General features: G+C 28.9%; 1 protein-coding gene across 1 annotated transcript; it reads left to right on the top strand.

The window, feature by feature from the left end:
* Positions 1–737: 737 nt before the first annotated feature.
* LOC128385597 (dipeptidyl aminopeptidase-like protein 6) lies at positions 738–25,628 on the top strand. The gene is made up of 15 exons (XM_053344480.1): positions 738–1,370; positions 12,224–12,338; positions 13,070–13,168; positions 13,433–13,530; positions 13,656–13,730; positions 13,810–13,956; positions 17,147–17,267; positions 17,342–17,517; positions 20,166–20,543; positions 20,879–21,197; positions 21,268–21,369; positions 21,481–21,580; positions 21,658–21,998; positions 24,630–24,767; positions 25,287–25,628. Exons 1-15 carry the CDS (start codon positions 1,338–1,340, stop codon positions 25,484–25,486), a joined length of 2,442 nt encoding a protein of 813 aa, XP_053200455.1. The 5' UTR covers positions 738–1,337; the 3' UTR covers positions 25,487–25,628.
* The last annotated feature ends 65 nt before the right edge of the window (positions 25,629–25,693 follow it).

Here is a 25,693-nt window from a genome sequence, read left to right as displayed (position 1 = left end):
TCAATCAATTGTTCATTGATTAACCTTTTAAAGTGTTAAATTAACAAATGTCTGTGTATTAAGCTCTGTATGATTGAAGCATTGATCATCATTATCATGATTATTTCACTGATATTTATTTTCCATATCGATTTATTTTATCAAAAACTTGTAGTTCTGAATTCTTATCCCCTAACGAATCTTGAATTAGAAATTCTAACTTGATAATAATAACTGCAATTAACAATTTCGCAAGTAAAATAACACAATCTCACATTCATTTCGATTAATATTCAGTTCATTGTTGATAATTTTATCGATTGATTTGAAAGTTATTCTGTTATAAGAATTGAGAATTTGTAACATGTTATATTATTCATATTCGTGTTGTGAACTGTATTCTGAGTATTCTGAATTCATCACATGAACCAATCATGAAATACTCCATGTAAATTTCTATTCATTTGATGTGAACTTGAGTCAGAATTTCAGAAAAATTGTCGAAAACTCGTTACAACGTTAATCAGAGTGAATTTCAAGAAAGTTCATGAAACGATTACCTTGATTGTAGAGTTAATCTATGAGCATCCAAAGTTATATTCTAACTCATGAGTGAGAACTACCAATGAACACCAGAAGATGTCGCAAGTGCCCATTCTCGAACTCGATACTCTGATTAAATTGGAACTTTTTCCCTTAATGTATCATGATCATGAGCACTGGCGATAATTTACCCTTGTTAGTTTGAACAAGTTTCTTTTTTAGCATGAAAAGAAATGAACATTCACCAAAAAGTGATTCAAGGGCTCAGAATAAAATATCATCAATGTTTTGTGAATCAATGTTTCCAAATTGAACGATTTCATGGTGATTGTTTTTTGTCCACAATGTTACTCAATCAAAAATCGGAAAAAGAAAACAACAAACTACTTCTAAGTCTAAATGTTCAGTGAATCAACTGATTGATTGATAAAAGAAAAGATGGAAAATTATTCCAAATCGTAGTTAAAAGTTAATTACTTCTCAAATCAATCAATATTAATCGATGAAATCATTCCATTGATAACTTTCCTCTCTCAAGTTAACCATTCACACCAATGAATTCAATCTAATCAATATCATCAAATTTATCTTCATCTCACTCAAGGATTTACCGTTAAACTGATAATCAGTAAAATAAATTGTTCACCACTAAATCTATTGATTTGAAGAGAAGGAAAAAAGAGAGAGATTAAGATTAGGATTTATCTTCTCATGAAAAGATAATTCTGATTCAAAGGCTAATCCATTTCACGCTGTGAATATCAAAGTTTTCTCATCTTTATCTCTTTCCCGCCACCGATTAATACGCTGAAATAATGGCTGACCCTGTGATGGGATATGATGATGAGGTAAATATCAATTCAATTCCATTGATTTATCTCAACTGATTATCTTTTGGTTACTTTTTTTCACCCTCACTTGACTGAACTTTCTCAACTTTTCTCAAATGAACTTGTTGCTCTAATATTATTTGCACACATGATGATCATCATCAGCATCATGGTGATGAGCATGATGATGATGATGATTATAGCTTTTGGCTTTGTATCCATTATTATTATTGAATGTTTTGTAAAAAAGCAAATTTCATGTTATCATCATCATCATTTACCATCATCTTATTTGTTATAAAAAAGGATTCACCAAATAGTTCACCAAGAAATCAGCTTCTATCATGATGATAGTTTTAGAGAAACAGTTTCCAGAATAAGTTATCTTCATGAGAGATTTCAAATGATTTGCTGGATTAAAATTGTGATGATGAGAAGCAGATTCCATGGAGTTGTCATCCCATCAAAATAGAGAAATGAACTAATATTAACGAGTTTCGATTTAAATGGCAAACTTGTTACTTCTCAGAAGATTTTGAGTTTCGAATAAGAAAAAAAAGAAAACAAAATGATAATATTATATGTCTCGAATAAGAATTTAAAATAGAAATTGAACAATTGGGAGAATCAATTTTTTCTCGTTTTCTCCTGGGAGACAAACATTTACATGAAATATGATTGGAAATTAACATTTTCTTTTCTTTTCTTCAATTTCAAACAATAGAATTGTTAATATATTCAGACGAACACCATGAAAATTTATGTCTATTCAAATGTTACTTGATTCGTATTATTATCATTTGTTTATGTGTTTTTTTCCCTCAACTTTATCAAATGTATTCACTCAAACTATTATCTTCCATGATAAATGTTGTGTATTTTTCTTAGTAACATTGTTATTATAATGTTCTTACTGATTTTCTGTTGGAACTTGTGAATTCATATTTTTTACCCTGAAATTTATACTCAACTTGAATTTGTGTTTAGTTAAAAGTTGATGCAAATCTCTTGACATACTTTTCTCTATGTGTAGGTGACAATTGATATTCTGATGGTTAGTATTCTCATCAGTGAATTAATCTCACATTTACATTTCTCTCTTGTCAAAATAAGATGATAATAAACACATAACAATCACCATCATCATGGAAATTATCATGATATATAAAATATGAACTTTCTCAGAGTAAAGAAAACAATCTTAAGTAAATAGTCAAAGGGAAATCATGACAAATCTCTCAGTCTTTTCTCAATCAACTAATAATAAACATCAAGAGAGTTTAATTAAAGATCCAAATGATTTGTAGATATTAATGAATATTAATCAAGAAGAAGGGAAAAAAATTTCTCTTCAATTGTGATTTACTTGATTTTCCTCTCGGAAAACATGAACTTTTCATGAATCTCATTCAAATCATTTGTCAGCTTAATCCTGATTTAGAAATTAACTAATGTGATGGACTTTGATGATTAGTTGGTCAGTTTAAGCTATTGGAATCACTTTGGTTCTCAGTTAGTTTCATGCAGGCAGATTATTAATTTAATCAGAGATTCGATCATAATTTAAACTGTTAATTAGTTTGACTTTGATTTTTCATTACTTCTAATTAACCAGCTATTTAATTAGATGGGAGTGTTTTCCCAACCCAATCTCACTCTTGACCTCCATGTTTGTGGTATCATTGGTTGGATATTTATAGCACTACAATTTTTCAATTTTCATCAACAAAACTGTAGCATTTTTTTCAGGGGAAATTCATATGATATAATCGATTGACATTTATGAGAAAGAAACATTTTTCTGCCTCATTATGAGTTTTCTCTCTCTCTCTTTATCCACTCACCAGAACAATTCACCTTCTTTTCATTTCCATGGTAATCAAGTTATGTTTACTTTTTTTCATCACAATTCCAAGTTCGATAAATTAATCTTACAGAACTTTTCCTGATACAATTCACTCTACCTTCTACTTTTCGATCCACTTTTCTACCTTTGTTTTGATAACAAACAATATCTATGTAGTTATGATGATTTGGAATAAAATTTTCTTCCAATGATGATGATAATAATTTTTCGAGAGAGAAACAAAATTTTAAAGTTATCAGAGTGCAAGAGAATATTTTTTTTTCTCTTTAATTTTCATCTCTTTCCATCTTACTTTCTTTTTCTCCTTCTGTTGTTTCATTAGTTTCTTTTCATTGATTCAGAAAGAAAAATATAATAATAATAATAACTGAGAACTGAGAACTTTTTTCTCTCTTTCTTTCTTCCATCATGATTAGTAGTTTTTCATCATCATGAATATAAAGAAAATGTGAAGTAACTTATCATGGAGCCTTTGGGCTTATCCTCTGTAATTATTGTTCTTGTTGATTGTTTCATATTATCTTCTCATCTCAGAAGATGAAAAGGAAGAGAACAAAAATTATCATTCTCTTTTTTCTGTCACTAGTCTCTCTCTCTCTCTCTCTCTCTAAAAGTCATCTCTTTGTCTAAACACTATCTTCCTCATCCATCATCTCATCTTATGGTTCTGGTGAATATATGATGGAAAAAGTTCTGAAAATGAAAGAGATGAACATGAAAAATGATGAACATCAACAAGATTCATCTTCTTGTCCCTCGAACTTTAACTTTCTCAAAATTAAGATATTCTTTTGGTTAAAAAACTTCCACTGTTCTAGAACTTTTTGTCACCAAGATCAAAACTCGAATATAAAAAAGAGAAACATCTCCCTCTTCTCCTTCATCATCATCTCTCTCTTTTATTTAAGTATCTCATTCTCCTCTATCATCTCATCATTAGTTGTATTAAATATTCAGAATAAATTTCTCACTGAATGAACGTTCCTTAGAACTTTTTTCTTTCAGTATCCAGTTAACTGATACTCCATGATAATGAAATATTCTAATGTTTTTTCATCGAAAGTAAAAAAGAAAAGTAAATGAAAAAATCTCATGAGTTTTTTATTCCAAACCTTAAATGGTAACATGAGATGGAGTAAAAATTGAGCATTATCGTTACAACTACTAATAATATTTCGTTTATCATGTACGATAATGATTTCCGAATTCATGATAATCAAATTATTTTGAATAATCTTTTCATTAGTTATATCATAATTCTAGTCGAATATTATTTTCTCGTTTTTCTTTTGTATTTACTAATATAAATCACTATCGAAACGTTTCTCATATCGAAAAAAACTTGGACCATGTTGATCATGACAAACGATCGAATCATAACATTAATAGAATATCAAACATTTGATTAAGTTCTAAGTTCTATCGAATAATAAATAAAGTAATGAAATTCTTTTCTATTGAGAGAAGAAGAAGAAAAAAACATTTCCGAGGTTTTCTATTCATATTCTTATTATTATCGAAGACACTTCATGGCTACTTCAATAGTCTCTTTCCTGTTAGAATTTCGTTCTGTTATTCTTTCCTTTTATTCTTGGAGCATCTTCTTTTCATCTACTACTTTATCCTCATCTCATTCTCTCTCGTCATGTTTTCCAATAAAACTCTTAATTTGGTTTACCATGTTTATTATTATGTTCTGAACAAAATGTTCCAACCAAAGTCTATGTCACCTCTTTAACCAGTTAGATCTACAATCGACAGAGAGACAAGACAGAGGAAGATAGAGGAAGATAGAAACCAATATAAAGAGGAGGAAGATGAAGATGAAGATGAGGATGAAGGTGAATCCAGAAAGGAAAACAATCCATCTCAATATTCTGAGTTTCAAGTTGAAATTCATGATAAAGAGTTTAGAAATTTTTTCTGTGATAAAAAAATTTAGTCCAAATAAGATTGAATGTCGAGTTATAGCAGAGAGAGAGAGAGAGAGAGAGAGAGAGAGAGAGAGAGAGAGAGAGAGAGAGAAGAAAAAGATGATGAAGAGCATCTTTTCGATACTTCATCTTACTTTATCGTCGTTAAATAACAACAAAAAAATAGAAGAAGATGATGAGAAAGACAAGTGGGTCCTCGAATGCTACATTTTTTTTATTCCATGTTCTCATCTTTTCTTATTCTTGTAGAACTTTTTCTTTCTCTTCAACTAAATCTCTTTCAACGTCTCGATCATTTCTCTTATGCAATTTTACCTCCTCATCTTCATCCTTCACCTTCCATCTTGTATTCCAATCCATCAGTGTCCATCGTTTACTCGAGTGGACAAACAAGAGCAACAACCAATTCGATAAATTTATCTCACTCACAACAAAAGTGTTTAAACAACAATAGAATAGAGAAAAAAAAACTTTTCTATTCGAAACTTTTTTTTTGCTTGTTCTCCATCATCATCCTTATCTTTCACCTCCAAATCTTCACTCATCTCACCCAATTTAATGTCAAGATGATTAACCATTTACAGTTATCACAATTTTATATTTTCTCATATTTGTCAACTAAAATTATCTGAGAAAAGGTGATGATCACAATTCTGATGTTAAGATGATTCAATTTCTTATACATGATAATATCTACCAAAGATTGACCATTAAGATATATTTACATTGGAGTCTAAAAGTGATAAAAATCAATTACAGTTATAGATCTCATGATATCATGGGAAACGACATTTTTTGCCATCAATGATTACATGATATTAATATTGATTACGAGGCAAAGTTGATCAACATCAATATGAAATATTGATTCATCCAATTGTTGGAACGAAACAAAACCAAAAACTATCGAGATGAAAACTGAATTTATGACGATAGTCCAATGGAAAAGTATTATAATTATAAGAAATTCATGAGAAAAAGAGAGAGAGAGAGAGAATTTAATCAATAATTAATTAGAAAATTTCATAATCTGTTATCATAGAAAAACTTTGGTGGATTAATTTGAATCTCAATTTAATCTTCTCAAGATTAGTTATCATATTTCCGCCTTTCATCATGTGTAACTATTCAAATTGTATCTGATCCAGTTTATTAAATTGATTAGCATAATCTTGAATAATCAGTTGATATCTTTTCAAGTTTCATGGTAATTCACTGAATGATACAATGTCTTATCTCCTTAGGATACACTTTGTAATACTTTAAGTTGAAGATTGAATAAAGTTCAAGGGAAAATTCTGGTTTACTCAGTAATAATATTCCTCATGTGAGGTATTATGATATTAGAAAGAAATTATTTTCCTAAGTAGTTTGTATACCGAAAGGATTTTCCCTGCAAACATCAAGATCGTATCGAAACAGAATCAAAATTTCATCGACTATTGGGTTAGTTGATTAAACGATAAATATGAAAAGATGAACTTTAGGTTGACAGGTTAAGGTGAAAACGAATGTGATATCTCACTGAATTATGGTGATAACAACTTGATAAGTTCAAGTTCAAGTAAAACTGAGTCGATTTGTTATATTTTCATGAGCAGTTCTTACATATAACTCATTTGATATAATGTTGGATGATTATCGGATATCATTTGCACTTGATCAGGAAAATTTGATGGAGTTTAGGTAAATATCATGACGATTTCAAGAATTTATGTAAAAAAGTATTCAGAGTAACATTTATTTAATCTCAGCTTACAGTTCATTAAATTGATCTCATGTTCATGATGATGAAAAGTAATTGAGTTATTTTCATGGGAATGCAAATTAGTAAATGAGATTGTAATTTTGTCCGAAACAATTTGCATAATTCATCTTGATGAATGAATATATTGATTAAATCGGAAATCTCCATGGTCTGAGTAGTTCAATAATTTCTTATTCTATTATTATTGATCAGAGTAATTCCCAAAGTCCAATGAAGTATTAACGATAATATTGATCCATGGGAGGTAAAAAAAGCAGAATGAAAAAAGGGTTAATCTTATAATCTGATGAGTACATTCAATTGTGATCCATTTATCAAATTGAAACGATAGTTAAGGTGAAATCTGATGTTAATCTATTCTCACTGGAAGCTCAATGATCAGGGTGAAGAATGAACTGAATGTGAGTATAGTTGAGAAAAGGGAAGCTCATTGAATGGTTGGAATTCAATGGAAAAACTGACAAAAAGGTGAGGTTAAATATCGATGAATGTAATATAATATAAGTGAAGGAGAAGAATCAAAATTAATGAGAATCCTCGGAATTCAATGAACTTTTTTTGCTGTTGTTCTGTTCACCCTGAAGAAATTCAGAGCTCAAAAAGTTCGGAGTAAAAATGAATTCATTTTTATCTTCATTATATATCGTTCTCTAGACGTAAAGGTCATCGATAATGTGGAAGTCAAGATAAATACGAATCACATGATGAAGAGAGGAAAATAGGATTTCCTCTTGTATTCATGTTCTTCCTCATTCTCATCGTTCATACTGAATTGTTATTCATGTCACTGGTCTCCCTGTTTTCCTCAGTCTCTCTCTCTCTCTCACAGTCTTTCATTTTCTCTGAGCCTTTTTCCATGGATAAAATAATTCTCCCTCATCTCTCATTACTGTTTTACTCTTATCATCTCTCTTTTTTTCATATTGATATTCACCATTCTTCCTAATGATAAACATAAATACCATAGATGCATGAATATTTATCATCACCATCGATTCATGGTAATAGTAATAGCATATACATGTACTTGAAATTTAATTCATTTTAATGGATTAACATAAAGACCATCGATATTATTACAGAAATAGATTACCAAAAAAAAAGATATATCAACTTTATCCTTTCCTTCAGGTGTATAAGTCTCTCAACCGATGGTCTTTTCAGTATTGATATTACATGAGGATATAAAATAGTTCATGATCAATCCCCTGAAGTAATCTGAAAGGTGGACAAAATGTATTAGGGAAAAGATCTGCTCAAGGTAAAAAGTTTATCCATAGAGATGAACAACTCAACTTTCATGAGATGATTTTATTACTTTTGGTGTTATTTACATGGAAGAGAAATTGAAAGAAAAAAAAGTTCTATTGGAATTTTTTTAGCTCTCTCTCTCTCTTTCTCTCTATCTTGGCTTCTTAATATTAACATTCTCATTGTCAGAACTTACTGAATTATTCTGGCATTCAGGGTTCTTTTTGTTTGTTTTGTTTCATTTGGATCGAATTTAATTTCTCTGAGTGTAACTGGTTAGAAGTTTAATTATCAATTCCGAAGGGTGATTCATTTCCATGTTATCGATATTCAAATAATCTATGGGTGAAAGATAATAACATGATAACTGTTGACCCAATTCATTCATGGTTGTTTGTATTACCATGTTCATGGCGATTTTGTTGCTTTTTTCTGCTAAATATATCACTGTCATTTCTAGGAAAGGAGGGAATGATAAAATCTCATCATCATTCAACAAAATGAGTGATTACATTGTCCAGATAACGATAATTCTGGGATTGAATTTTTTTTTCTCCTTCTTGTGCTCATTCACTTTCCCTGTTCAGGGTGATTTTCATGATGATCTTTTTTTTCCTTGTTGTTATTTTTGCTCTTCTTTGTCTATACATACACATACACTACTGTTGCTCAGTCCAATTCCAACTGAACTTTCATGTTGATTCATCAATCTTGTATTGTCAGATGATGTAAACTTATCTCATTATAATACAACATTTATGATACAATTCAGTTCATTGCTTGAATAAATTATCACCATTATCAATTGAATTACGATCACAACTATTATCTTCATGAAATTGAATGTAATACAATAACAAACAGGGGAGAGGAAAAAAAAAGTCAACACTGAATTTGACTTATGAACTTTTTGTTCACATTCTCATGCTGACATTTAATTCAATCATTATCATATTTAATTGTTGTAAAATGAATACTGAATAATCAGGTTACCATTGGAATGGATAAATAATTGAATGATATATATACAAATTTGTTTACCTCTCATGTACATACATTTGAATTGAATTGAATTTTGTTAATAATGAATGAGGAAAATTGTTCAATCGTTTCATGATGATGATTCCAATTTTAAATTGCAACAAATTAAATTAAATTACTGATTGTATGTTGTTAGACGATTGTGACAATTTAACTCTAATTTCAAAGGGGATTTTTAATGTCAGCATTAAATGGCATTTAATTGTATTATTATAATAACAATCTAATAATAAAATAACAATAAGAAAATTGTTCTGATAATCTGATAACAGAATTAGAAAAAAAAAGATTCTGATAAAAGTTAATCAAAAGTTGAAATAAAAATTGAATTTTATTCAGAGATGAGGATAGTTTATCATGAATTCATCATGTTACCTTGAATTAAACATTTAAGATCTGGTAATGAAATAAAAGTTAATCACATGGGTGAAAGAAACTGATGATGAAAGATTTGATTAGATTACAATCAATTTATCACCAAGAGACAATTAAGGAAACAAAGGTAATGAATAATTTATCATCATAATTGGGAACAATTATCGTATGTGATTGGATTGATGATGAATCTGTATCTGTATCATCATCATAATCAGAATGTTAATTGATCAACAATCGTGTTAATTGAATTGTATTATCATGAATAGAGAATCAGATGAAATATAAAAAAAAGGTATTGCAATTAAATGGATAAGCTGATTATCGTCAGGAAAGATGATAATGAATCTGAGGATAAGATGACGATGATGATGATGATGATGATGAAGCAAAGACTTTGATGATTATTATTATCAAAATCAGCAGAAAATGTTTCATTTTGAAAAGTTACTTATTATTATTATACAGAATCTAGTTGATTCTGAGCTTCTATCCTGATGAAATGATGAAATCAGCGTTTTCTTTACTTTCAAGACAAAATAACTATTGATAATTTTTATAACCTTCCACTGGGAGTGAATTCCCACCATGATAACCCTCCACCTTATATCTAAGTTATTCAATTTTAAATTGAAACATTTTAACATTCACGTTGATTACGATGTTGAATGGATGAGGTGAGTTGGGATACTTCAAGTGGAAATAGGAAAACAGGATGAAAAGGAAACAGAATTGAGATAAACATAAAGATAATCATATGGGTATGATGATGAATTCATGAAAAAAGGAAAGAGAAAATTTTTTTCCGATTCAATATTTTTATTTTCTCTTTATCATCTTCATCTTCATCGGAAACGATGAGTATTTATCTTCATTTTATCCTCATTATCATCATTCAAACATTTTCTCCTTCTTATTTTCCTTTTCCTCTCCATCTTCATAACATAACATTCATATTGTATTCTGATGATGATGATGATGATATTTTGGATTCTCTCTCTCTCTCTCCTCCCTCTCTCTCTCTCTCTCTCTCTCTTGTTCCACAGATAAACTTACTCACTATTTTTGAATCATTTCTTTTCAATTTTCTATTGATTTTCATGTATTATTATTGATTCATTTTCTACCATGAACTTTATGTATTCTCAGCTGAGTTGACATTTGAGCGAAAAAATAAAAATTTTTAGTCTTTTTTTGTTCATTAACAAAATTCATGATTTCTATTGATTCAGCTTCATTAATTCATTTAACAATTAACTAGACCTTTCATATAAATTTACTTAATTAATGTCAAAATCAATGTCAATCTGTTATATTTGCTGATTATCCTTCATGATCTAATTGATTCACATCACTCTGATTGATTAAATTAATTTTCTCTCTCTCTCAGTTAATCATTACGTTAATCAGTTTGTATCTTATTTGATTAAAATCCATAAGATTAAATTAATCCAACGATTAGAAAATATAATTTGATCGTTTAATTGTTTTCACTTAGCAATTAATCAGTTAATCAAACCCAATGATCACATTTTTACCTAACAATTAATAACTCTTATTATTTAAATTAATCATTTAAAGTTAATTCACTTGTAAGTGATCAATATGATAGTAATAAATACAACAGCATTCATTTATCAGCAATCAATTTCTAATCCAGTTAATTAACTTTGACAATTGACATTGGAAAAGTTATCAAGTTATCACAATTATGAGCAAAAATTTTTGAGTTACGATTTAATTAAAAGTTGAAATTGTTTAAGCTAATCAATAAATGTCCATTATGTTTAGTTGATTACATGATTCAACAATAATCATCATTAATTACTAAATTATCATGTTAATTACTGCGTTTTATTGTAATTTGAGACAAACAAAAGATGAACTTTATTGATTATTTAATTGTATCAGATATTAAGGTTTGGATTGAGTTGATTAAAGTCAACGTTTTATTGTAATTAGGAACAAGTTGCCAAGAATTAACTAATTATCATCAACATCATTATCTTATAGACAGAGTGAGTGAGAGAGAGAGATGATAAACTTCATCTTCTTCTCCTGGAAAGATGACAAAAATTCAGATAAACTTCAGAATCTCAGAATAGATTGAAGTTTGATAGAAATCTCAACATTAACCTTGAAGCCATGACCTTTAATCCTTGATTATCACTCTCACTCTCACTCTCATCCTAATCTTCATCTTTATCTTGACTCTCTCATCATTATCATCCCTTTGTGCTCAAATAAAATTGAGAGGAAATGAAAAGATTAAGGAAAAACCTTCAGCTGATATAAAGAAGACAGAGAAACAAAGAGCACAAATTAACAGTTACAAAGATAAATCTCTTAATCTTAATCCATTTTACTCAACAATCAAAGAGCAACAATTAGCCATTGATTAGTACGTTTCCTTTTCCTCTTTTGTATTATTCACTCTTGTTGTCTAATTTGTTTTCTCCATGTTGTAAGTTAGACAAACTAATAGTTAAGTTAATCCAATTTTATTATCCTTTTGATAACAATTAACAATTAAATCGTCAAAATTGGTGTTCTAATTATCTGTTGTCTTCTTTTAACCATAATCATCCTATTACTTTACATTAATCCATGGATGGAACATAATTCAAACCTAAAGGAATTGGTCGCCGTTGTTGTCGATGAACGTAATTGGAAAGGTATTGGAATCTCATTAGTGGTCATCGTAACAATATTTTCCTTCATTGGACTGGCCATTTTCATATTAACACCCAGTAAGTAATTTATAACAATACGAACATTAATCAATCATAATCAACAACCAGAAGCTCATCAATCTTTAATCAACTACAAAAGTCTATCAAAGTTTACCTGTTGATATCTTGATTACAATCTAATTGATTACCTGAACATTGAAGGTACACAACTTTTAGAAAATGGTCAAAACTGACCAGTGTATATGCTTGTATATTCTGGTTCTTACTGATGAATATTAACTTTGTGTGATATTAATCAATCGATTGATTGTGATTGTGATGACTGGTATTAGGAATTAAGTTTAAGGAATGGTCAATGTGATTCGTGGTCATCTTTTTATCTCATGTAATTGAAATGTAATCATTTTTTTGTGCCTTCCTTTGCATGTCAATAAAATATGATGATGTTTCGGATTAATATTGATGTTAACTGATTGACCTGATAACCTTTTACAAGGAAAAGGTTGTTGGATTCTCAATGATAACTTTGATTGTATTATTGTTAACCTAAATTGTTTTAGCTCAGTTGACAATACATTTATGTACTGGTCATTTACTATGGACATTTCCTCTCTCTCTCTCTCTCTCATTATCTTCCGGCTCTTCTTCAAATAACAATAATATCATTAAAGTTATATATACAATATCTAATTGAACCTGCGTAACAATTACTGATTGAGAACCATGATGATAAAAGATGAGAGAGATAATTTCTTATTCTGATAACTTTTTCTCTTACCTTTATACAGAATCAAGTGAAGAGGATTGGGGTCGATTCCGGATTAACTTGACGGATTTAATTGGTCCTCATTTAAAGCCGAATCATATAAAAAGCTCTTGGATATCAGGTAATTGTTGAATCTTTGATTAATTGTTTTAACAGAATTGAGGGGAAAAAGTTCCTATGAAAATTCATAGAATCTTTCATTTTTCTGATGAAACTTTATCTCATTTTACTTTCCTTTTGGAACTTGAATATTTGGGTGAAAATGAAATATGATAAACAGATAATATGATAACTAATGAATGGAAACTTTTTAATTTTGTTATAATCTTGTTGTCTTTTAATTGTAATATTAAAAATATCATTCATCTCTCGATTACATCAACAGGTAGTGAATTAGTTTACCAAGATGCTGAAGGATCCATATTGGTTTATGATGTGTTACAAAATGTTTCATCCATCACTTTAATACCAAGCTCAAAGATAGTAAGTAATTTTTTATCATGAAATGGAATCAGAAAATGATGATTGATGAATTGGATTTAATTCTGAAGAGAGAAGAAAAAAAATTCTCATCTCTTTTTCTCTGTTAACTTGTTCTCACTCCATAGAGTCAGTACAACGTCCACAAATTTATATTATCACCTGATCGACATTACACTTTATTAGAGATTGACCGGACAGAGGTAATTCTAGATGACCAGTGGTCGATTACATGGCAATCCGAATCAAATTACCTTTTCTTTTCTTGATCCAATTATCTAGGTCAACTCATCCGACCATGTTAATTATAAGATTTACAATATAAGTTCCAGTAAACTAATACCTCTTGAGGAGATAATTCAACCATACATTGAGGGCGAACCTCTGAAAATTCAGTATGCAACCTGGTCGAAAAGCGGAAATGCATATGTAAGTTTTTAAAACAATTCTTTTTCCCTTTCCACTTCCGTTTCTTAAGGGTAGAATAGAAAAATGCTAATAATCAGAGATTGAGAATAATTGAGAGAAAGAAAATATTATTAGCTTTAATAATAATGTTCTAATATTTATATTATATATTAATATCCAAGAATAGAAAAAGAGAAACTTAAATTGTGAATATTATTTATTCATGGAAAATGATAAAATAGAAATGAATTTAAATGATGAATAATCAAAGAAAATAATATAATAGATATCGTTGAATTGTGTGTTGTGTGTAAAAGTTTTCTTCATGGTTAAATAATCATTAACAATGTTTCATGAGGTTGAGATGATTATTGAATAGGAATTTGCTATTGTTATTATTAAATTGTTACAAGTTGATTCATTTTCATATTTGATAAAGTAAATCACTTGAAATTGAATTGAAGATAAATTGAAGAAAATATTTCTTTATGTTGTTGCTTTGTTCTCAGCTTGATTACTATTGTTATTGTTTTTTCGAGCCCTCAGGGTATTCAGGATATTCTCATCATTTTTGAGTAGAGAGAGAGAGAGAGCGAAGTAGATGATTGTGAGGATTTTTGTTCTTCAGTTATGATACATGTTGATGATAAGAGAAGATGAAGATGAAGATGAGGATGAAGATGAGAAGATGATTAGCTTAAAGAAGATATTTGTGACTCCCTGTTGGAAGAAGATGAAGATTCTATTTGGTTGGTTTAGATGATGATGGAGATTCGAACAAAAAAAATGTCGAAAGAAATTTAAGAGAATTGAGCTGATCAGCTTTCACCTGAAGATATTTTTTTTTCATGATAAACTCAATGAACCACGAATGATACCAAAATACTATTGTCGAGTTAATCTATTTGAAATTAAATTCTAAAAAAGTTTGATTGATAAAAGTTAATTGGGTTATTTTTATGGTGAGAATAAGTTTTTTTTTTCTCAAGGTAAATGGTCAAAATTGGACATTGTCCAGCTTTTCGAGGTTTCTAACCGACTGATTGTGTGTATTATTATATTACCTGCAAATAATGACGACGATGATGATGATAACATCATTAACCTGAAGTGTCCAGTAAAAGATAATAATTGAAGTTTTCATGGACAACAAATAATACTCATAATGATTATGTTCAACTAGATTATTATTATCATTATGAAACTTTTATCTTGCTCTCTATTATCATTGTCTTTTCAATGAGTATTTTATTTCATGATGAAGAGGTTACGATAAAAACGTAAGGAAAAGCTTAATTAAAAGCTCTCTCTCACTCTCTCCATCCTCATCATCTTATTGAGTTTGTACACAAATGGATTAATAATAATGTTGGTGATAATTTTGTTCCAGAGTTGATATGGATTAGATTCTGTGATGACCAGAACTTTTCATATGATCGATGTACATGTAACTTTGCTCTGAGACATTAATTATATCAAAAGCTCAGGTATCGTCATGATGATCTAATAATAGATGGAAAACTTTTAATCTTAATACTTTTCTAACCAATGAGTAAATTGTTTCATTTCTTGTTGGTGATTAAGATTAAATCATTTTATTCTTGGATGATCTTTGTTTTTTTTTTCTTGGTTTATTCTGAAGCAAAGGGATTACCGATTGAATCCTTAATCCTTAGTAGATAAGATTCTCAGTTGCTTGAGAATTTATATCCAATATCTTTCTAATGGTTGATTCATGATGCTACAGGGTGAGAATCTCGTTACCATAGTGAAGTGAATCAAATTTTCAGAACTAAATTAATGTCTTTTTATTTTCACATTATCAGTAGTCAACCTAAAGTATTATCATGAACATTATCAAAATCTTGATCAACATCGTTAGGTTTTGTATTAATATCATGGATGTTGTTGATTATCATCATCATCATAATCATTATTTGAAGATCATTATTTCATCATAATCATCATCATCATCTTTATGTCCATGGTTAAGGAGATAATGTTTACATCATATTAATATAAATCTAAATTCTGGTTGAGGTGAAAGTTTTTTTCTTCCTCCATGAGATTTGTCTACATGGGAAAAGCAACAGGATAAAGATAATTAAATGAATCTCAAACTGAATTTACTGTAATTGATTGTTGGAGTTAATCATCATTTAAACACATAATTAATGATCAACTTTTCGAGTTGTGAGTGTAAAAGATTATGTAACTGACCCTTAATGGACTTTGATGGATAAAAGTGATTATAATTAAGGAATTGAAGTTAATCGTATTTACATTCATGTATCTTTCATGATGATGATGAAATATAGCTTAATGAATCTGAGAGAAACTGTAAATGAAATTAAATATTATTTGGGAATATAATTATCATGATTAATGAGTAAGACAATTTGTTCAATGTTTCTATTAGTATATTAATAATAATTGAAGATAAATCTTATCTCCATCTTTACCTGAATCTATTATTTATCATTTTGGTGAAGATGAATGAATAAGTTTCCTTAGTAACTTTTCTGTTCATCTCTTTCATGATAAAATAGAAAATAGGAAATTCATTAAGAAACTTTATTCAGATGATGATAATAATCATTTCATGATGATGATGACGATGAAATGATGATCACACAGGTAATAATGCTAATTAAAAGATACCCAATGATAATGATGATGAAGGAAAAGATAAATATCATTTTCATATTATTATTTTTTTCTTCATCTTTAAGAACTCGAGTTCGTTGGAACGAAAATTTTTCTTCTAATTATCCTCATGTTGGTTGATTATTCTGAAATTATCAGCAAAATTCAGTCGCTAATTGTTGAGATTGATCATCAATCATTTAACTGTTTCATTTTATGGTTAACCCGATTCATTAATAATCTAATAATTTTATTAATCAATCTCAATAAGTAATCTGAATACTATTCATGGTAATAGATATAAAGTATTTCTAATTAAATATTAGACATGATTTACACTGAATATCATTAATGATTTTCTAATCCATTAATTAATTAAGACTAAGAACTGAGAAACGATTATCATCAATATTAATACAACAATGTGTTCAAAAAGTTGCTACAATATTTTAATATTAATATTGCTTGATCGTAATCATGATTAGGATAATAAAACTTTTCGAATGCTTAATTTGTCTAATTGTTGGCTAATTGTTTTGATTAACTTTTCTTTTCTTTTCCAAAGGTGTTCATAATTAAAAATGATATCTACTACTGCCCTGGAATCGGCAAGGAACCGGTCAGATTGACCACCACAGGTAAATCATTATCGGTTTACAATGGTTTACCTGATTGGTATTATAAAGGTAAGTTGTGAGTTTTGGTGGAAAAGAATTTGGAATTTTTGAAAATTTCTGATTTTCTGCATTTTTTTTTCCAGAATTTTTGGGTCTAAATGAAGCTATTTGGTTCTCAGCTGATGGAACCATGTTAATCTATGCAAGTTTCAATGATTCTCTCATCGATTTGATTCCAATCAACATTTACGGTTCTCTTTATGATACTAAATCGGAATACGAATCTCCACCTTCTATTATTAACCAGAGATTTCCAAAGGTGAGAACTATTTTATTATTATTCTATTTGATAGAAAAGGAAGATATTATCAACTCTTTCCAACACTTTTGGACTAAAGAACCTTGTTGACATTTGGTATTCTCTTTGACCTTATTCTTAGATTCTTTAGATAAATCTGAAAATTCTATCATGATGGTTATCATAAGAATAGAAATATTATCCTGATATATAATGAGAAGATTTGAGCTACGAAATTGCGATTTCAATTCCATGTTCTCATCTATATACACGATTGTTGATCTTTCATGATATCGAAGAGAGAGAGAGAGAGAAAATTGAGAATTCTAAGTTTAGGAATCCATGTGAATAAAGAAGCTCAATAAGAGATAATATTCATCTGAGAAAATAAGGAAAAGTGAAAACGAGAAAATGGAAAATAAAAAAAATTATTTCGATTTTTTTTCTCTCGTTATTTTATTTTTCTCTTTCAATATTCAAATGAGATTAAATTGAATTTCTGATTGACTTGATTTTTATACACGTTTTCTTTTCTTTTCTAATTTCAATTCAATCATATCAAAGATTATCTTCAATATGAACCGATAACCAGAAATTCTGACAATATGATGATGACATTTTTTTCTCTTCTTTCAACCTTTGATGATTTCTCTAAATTCTGATGGACAATTTAAGTATCTTAATCGATAAGAATCATGAATCTTATTTTTCCCTTTTCTCATTTCTAAATGCGAACATGAATTCAATCAGAATCAACCTTATTTCCCATGATAATCTAAATTGATACACAATTTGGTTGACATTTTTTTTCCTGTTCAAGGCTCAGGAAAAACAGGAGGGAAAAATTCAATCCAAATGGTACCATGAGAATGAAGATTAACATTATTCAATATTGATCGAATCTGATTGTTCACAGAATCGTAATGGTGATTGATTAATGATCTTAATTAGCAGATTGAATGGAAGAAAATTTCATCTCATCTGAACTTGAATTCATTTTCCATTTCATTTCATTTCATTTTTTTTTCTTTTCTTTAGAACCTGAACTTGAATTCTCATGATTTCTCTTTCTCTCACCGAGTCACTTTTTCTCATAAATCTGTTGAACTCTATTCGATAATGAATAGAACTTTGAACATTCGAACAATTCAATCATAGAATTTAAAGTTGAATAAAATTTTCTTTTCTTCTCTCTCTCTCTCACTCACTCTTATGAAACTCTAATGGATTTACATTTAAATTAAGTTCTTGCATTTCATTATTCACTTTGATTAATTTATCATGAAAGTTTCTAGCATTTCCATGAAAGTGAAAATGATGTTTTGACAAAATTTTCACTTCGATTGAACCGGAAAACTTTTTCCATTGAATCTTTTTGGAACTTTTTTTTTCATTCTTATTTTCTGTCACTTGTTGGTAATTATTTCTTTCAACCTTTAGATTTGAAGACAATTAAACTGATTAGAATTATGATTGATTGATTTAAGTTGATTCGAAATTTTCACCACGAATTTGTTACTATTCTTTTATTATATTTTGTTTTTCTTTTGTATTCGATCAACGTTCATCTCTTCTCGAACTTTTTTCTTATCATTTCAAAGTATTTTCGAGTTTCGAGTTTTCTTGAAACTTTTCTCTCTCTCTCTCTCTTTTCCAATGTTTATTAACATTCTCTTTTCTTTACCATGATAATGTTCATAGAATTGAACTTCCCTCAGGACGAAATCTACATTGGTTATTATCACTCAACACTGAGGAAAATAGAGCTTGAGCTTTAGGAGGTTCGATAATGTTAACAGAAAACAGAACTTGGAACTTTTCTTCTCTAAATAAAAATCTTTTCTTTTATTAATAGTTACTTGTTTATAATATTGTTCGAACCAGAGTTGGAACTTTTCTCTCTTCAGAACTTTATTTATATCATTTAACTCTTATTCGTTTCGATAGGATAAAAGTAACCAATTATGTCAGAGTATTTCTCTTATTAATCGATTTCGATTCTCTCTCAAACCTTCTTATTGATAGCATGAACATTTATTAGAATTGTAGTCGAAAAAATTTCGACAGATACGAATTGAAATTCGTTTTTCTTTCCTTACTTTAGGTTACTAGGGACTCGAAATATTTTCATTCTTAAAATCTATCATGATATTTACTCGCCTAAATATCGTCACAAAAGACTTTGAAATGAGAACTGAAATTGATCAGAAAAATGAACACAACGATTGTGAAAAAGTTCAATATCTTAAATCGGTAATTTCTCATCTTTTTTTCTTATCAATTGAAACGAATACAATTTACCATGGAAATGAAGAAATAACATTTTCTCAACGTATCTACATTTCCTTTTCCGGTTGAAACTTACAAACTATTAATTCAACTAAAAAGGCGGAAATTTATCAAGGAAATTAAATGATTAACTTGATAATCAATAAATTGATGAAAAAGTTATTCGTTTACCTGAGTTTCCCTATTGAAAATAAGTTAATCGATTTACATATTAACACAACAACTAAAAGTAAACCGAATCAAAATTGATCAACAATTTGACCCAATTTACTTGATTAACTTTTTCACTACTCATAAATGACTTGGTTTTAAATTAGTTCGTAGTTGTAATTGTTTAGTTAATTGTCTAACATTTCAAATTGTTGTTCATCTCTTAAAAGGCTGGACGATCGATACCAATTGTTGACCTTTGGTTTATCAAGTTATCGGATCCAAGTCGATCGGCTCGTAAGCTAATTGAACCCGTTGAACTGACCGGTAAAGATAAATACTTGACCTACGTTTCCTGGTTTGACTCGTCAACGATAATCGTTGTTTGGACATTACGAAGTCAAAATCATTCAATATTAATAAATTGCTCCGGTTACGATAATTGGTCTTGTAGAAGGTCAAATGTAATCAGTGAGAGTATCAATAAGGTTAAATACCTTGGATCATCAATATTAACTCGAGACAATCCCTCCAAGCATTTCATTATCACACCTAAACCTGATCTTAAGATTGGACAATATAATCATATAGCTCATTTTAATCCACAGGTAAGAGATATATGAACAATTAACTCACCTGAGAATTTTAATTATATTCCCAATTTGAAAGTTTTCCACTTTAAAATGTTAGCAAAGTTGACGATTCATTTTATTAGAATCAACAATTGACATTAAATCAACTTCCGTGATTATATTGAAGTTTAACTTCCGTTTCCATTGTGTTATCATCATCATCTTTTCATCCTCATCTCCATCAACTGGAAAACTTTTCAGTCTTTATTTTGTTGTCAACTTTTTGTTTTTAAAGGGAAACATTTTGTTGATTATTTATCGATTGTTGAGTTTTAATTGTTCCAATTTTAATTATTTTGTTCTTACTCAAGGATAAATATTTCAATCTGGTTGGAAACTTTTTAACTCATGGACGTTACGATGTATTAAGATTATTATCTTATGATATTCGAGAAGATATAATCTATTTCCAGGCTACTGGAATTGATAAACCAGCTCAAAGTCACATTTACTCATTAAGCTTAACCAATTCAACTACAGGGTTACCTTTTTGTATTACCTGTAATTTAAGCTCATCTTGTGGTTATTATGAGGCAACATTCAGTCCATCAGCTGACCATTACGTCTTAAGGTGCCTTGGACCCAAAAAAGTGTTCACCTCAATCTATTCAACAATCAATTATACTCATGGTAATTATATTGCAATCAAAATGTTCGAAGTTCTATCTGGTTGATTGATTAATTCTCTTTCTTTAATTAGTTTGGACCATTGAAGATAATAAAGACTTTGAGGAAGTTCTGAAAGATAAACGAATGCCCAATGAGATGTATTTAACTCTACCCATAGATAACGATTCTCGAAGTAAGTTTCAAATGTTCAAATGGTAACATATTCGATATTTTTTTTCTAAAGTGTTTGAACGTTTTCGAATTTTGAAATTTACCTTGATTGTTGTTTACTCTTCTTCGAAAGGGTTGAACATTAAAGTTCTGGTTCCACCTCCACGTCGACATCTAGAAGTATTAAATGAAGAGGAAGATGAAGGTATTCGTTATCCATTGGTCATCGAATCGTAAGTGTTTTTAATTATTCTGTTAATTGGTTAGAGAAAAAGTTGATTAGATTGATTTTATTTCTTCTTATAAATAGATTTCCAATGGTTGATTTAATTCTTAATGAAAGATTCAATCTTCACTGGGGACATTATCTTTCTTCATCAAAGGAATATGTTTACGTTCAACTTGAACTTCATGAGATTAATCCGAAAGATACCTCAAGAGATTATCGCTGGTCAAAGGTTAATTATGATCATCAATTGGCCATAATTGATTTAATTGATTCCCTATTAGGTAATATTGATCGTAGCAAGGTTGCTCTATGGGGATCAGCAAGTTCAGCATTCACAGCATTGGAAACAGTTTCTCAAGATAAAACTGGACTAATTACTTGTACGATTGGACAATCACCAGTAGTTGATTGGCGTTTAATGGGTAAGATAATTAATATTAATAGTTGATAAATTGCTCACAATTGAAAAGTAATTGTTTCTCAATAATAAGGATACAATCATCAGCTTCCTATTTTATCAATATCAGTGATGAGAGAGAGAGAGAGAAAATGATCACAATTAATGCTGAACATTAGATTTCGATGAGAAATCATTATGACCATGATGTTCATTCATATTGACATGATTAATTTGTTCTGAAATCGAAATCAATACGACGATAAGTTGATAGAAATTGAAATCGTTCACCATGATATTGTTTCAAATTATTCATTCTCTCTCTCATTCTCTATCCTTTTGATAGTAATTCTTATAGTAAATTTTCCCATTGTGGGTGAAATTACTTGCTACTAATCGATTTATTGATGTTCAGGGGAAGAGGAAGAGATAAAGTAAGATGGAGATAGTGATGATATTGACTTGGGAGTGATGAGAAAAGAGGAACTGAGAAAATTGTGATGATGATGATTATGAGATTCTGATGAATGCCTTCTAATGAAATAGTATTAATAGTACATAGAAAATGGTTACCAGAATTTTTATTCTATTTGATTTTTTTTTCTTCTTCTTTCATTCTGATTGAAGGTTCCTGTGGTTTTCCAAGATTCAGTGTGTATTATATGAGTGATGATTGAAAAGTAATGTTATAAATACATGATGATAGTAGTTCTTTATGTTTCTTTTTCTTCACCATGATAACATGATGAATATTGGAAGAGAGAGAGAGAGAGAGAGAGAGAAACAAAAGGAAGATGATGAAAAAAAATATATACAATTGATGGTGAACATTGAATGTTCATTGGGAGGAAAAGTTCATGTTTCCATCATGAACAAACAGAAAATGATCTGAAATTGTGAAAGCAAACAAAACATTGATTCTTGGTGATTATTGATAATTTTATCATGAAATTCATGTGATGATTTCATTTTTCATCTTGATGATAATCATGATTGATACATTTAGTGTTAATCTATGAGGATGTTTAATTGCAATTAATGATAATATTTATCAACATTTGAAACTTGATTGACATTGATTTTAATCTGATCATCGATTCTAATTGACTCTCATTGTATTTTCAGGAATAGAAAATTTTTCCAATTCCATATCAACAATAATTAAAGTTAATAATAGAAAATTAATATAAGAAGATGATAACTAACCCTGATAATGAACAATTCCATGATGATGATGATGAGCTAAAAATAGAGCTGAAACTCGGGAGATAATTTGAAGACACGATAATCATGATCATCTTAATGGATAATCTTTAATCTCGATATTAACTATTAGCCCTGTGGCTTTTATTGACTTTCCTTTCATCAGTTGATCACTTGGGAGTGGAAAATAATATTGTATAGATTTACTTTGATGGTGAAATTTTCTCATTGATCATGATGACGAAATTAAATGGTGAATCAAAGTGATTAGAGTTGAATGAAAGTAGTTAAAGATATTGGATTGTAAGAGAGATGAAGCTAAATATGATTCGGAAATTTGATCCTTATCGTCGTCATGATGATCATGATGATGGCGATTCTCTAGTTGATTTTATGTTCATTTTATTTGATCAGTTGTGATGATCGTCTTGAAATGAGAATGAGATAATCTGGTAACCGATATTTTCCATATAAATAATAGTAGATTCATCTAATAATAAGCCATTAATGGAGATTAAGTTTCGTCCATTGAGAGAAATGAAAAGTAAACATTAGATTAGATGAGATTGAAATTGGATTATATTGAATTCTCGGGTTCAATTGTATTCGGTGTTCACAATGAAATGAAGTTAATGATTGGATAACCATGGAGAGAGAAAGATTCATGATGATTATTGAGCAAATTGTTGGAATTGTTTGTTTCTTTTTTTTGCTTCTCTTTTTCCAATCTATTTGATTAAAATGATGTTAATTAACTTACGTGAACATAAGTTTAAATTACGTTACGAAAAGCGAAAATTGTCCTCACAATTGTTCAACTCTAATTGCTCAATTTATCATTAACTTTGATTCTTGATTGCTGCTAATTTAGTTAAGCTTTTCCTTCAATCAACTTCATTGGTTTGACCTTTTTCTTTGGGTTTTCATGTTTATTGTTAAGTGAGAATCAAATTAAATTAAGATGAGATTTATGATGACAATCAATGATTGTACATGATAATGATAATAGTAACAGTTTATCAACAAAATCAACATTGAAACGATAAATCAAATGAATCAATTGAAAAGTTTTTCACTTTTTCTTTCATGATGATGATGAAAAATTATCATCATGATGATATAATCTGTCTTCTGAATTGATGGTGATTATTTTATCCTAACTGAATCTTATTCTGAATTGAATGTTGGAAAACTGTTAATCCGTAAGGAAGAAAGAATCAAATTAAGATTAATGAATGATAATCAAGGGTCAATGATGATTATGATTAGAAATGAATTAAGATTAAGTGAGGATAAAAATGTTTTCAATTCATTTAATAGGATGTTGATCATTTTCTCAATCACAATCAATCAAATTGCATCCAGTCAATTGTATTGAATTGAATTTTGTTGATAAGAATAATTTTCTCAAGTGATTAACTAATTGCCTGTTGTTTATTATTTAACAATTTAGATGCTGTTTCTGCTGAATATCTGTTTGGTAATCCAAATACTCATCAATATAATTCAAATTACGATCTGAACAATTTATTTCTCAAGGTTGATGATTTGGTTAATAAAAAGTTTCTCATCGCCCATGGAACTGCCAATGGTAATTAAATGAGTAACAATCTGATGAAATTAATCAATTACAGTTAATTACATTCAACTAATTGGTATTAAATTGTGAACAAAAAAAAATGAGCAAACAATTTGTTACAAGGTAACTTTTAAGGTTACTAATTGATCTGATGCTAATTAATTAGTATTAGCAATCAATTGGTTTGGATTAGACAATCAATTGTTGATGATGATTAAAAGTCATAATTAGTATTGATTAAGTTGTAATAATAAATTGTTACCATTGAATTAAGGGGAAAACTTGATAATAATAGATTTAGTTTAATTGTTGATCCATTGATTATTGGAATACAATATAATTATGAAACAATTTAATTTGATTGGAAAAATTGACTTAATTTACTTGTATTGCTGGAAACCAATTGAATCTTTCGCCTTGGTAATTAATTGTAATTGTATTTGATTGATTTTCTGTCTCTCTATTGATTGATGATTAATCTTATTTTTGTTTCTCTCTCTCTCTCATCTGATTTAATTTACTTATCAACAGAATTTGTTTCCCTTCAACATACTATGTTATTGACTAAATCATTGATTAAGGAAACAATCAAAGGAACAATTAATTATCAAATTCAAATCTATCCTGATGATGATCACCTTTTATCACATTCAAAGTTACACTTTTTACTTTTAATTGAAACTTATTTACAGAAATGTTTTGATTCTGTTCAATTAAATGGAGATAGTTGACCATTGAAACTGGACATGATGTAATCTTTAAATCTCTCACCTGTAAAAATATTATATTGTAAATAAATTCACCAATAAATATATGAGAAAATAATAAAAGTGACAATTATATTACTCGAAAATTGTTTCATTGATTTATCGATTTTCCTTATAATTACCGTTATAAACTTTACGACGATCGAAGTTGATACAAATACTAAAGAAAAA

This window comes from Panonychus citri, unplaced genomic scaffold (assembly GCF_014898815.1).
Source record: "Panonychus citri isolate SS breed McGregor unplaced genomic scaffold, ASM1489881v1 Contig00049, whole genome shotgun sequence".
NCBI classification, from domain to species: Eukaryota; Metazoa; Arthropoda; class Arachnida; order Trombidiformes; family Tetranychidae; genus Panonychus; species Panonychus citri.
The sequence above is the reverse complement of the archived record's forward strand: the minus strand, read 5'-3'. Positions and strand labels throughout refer to the sequence as shown.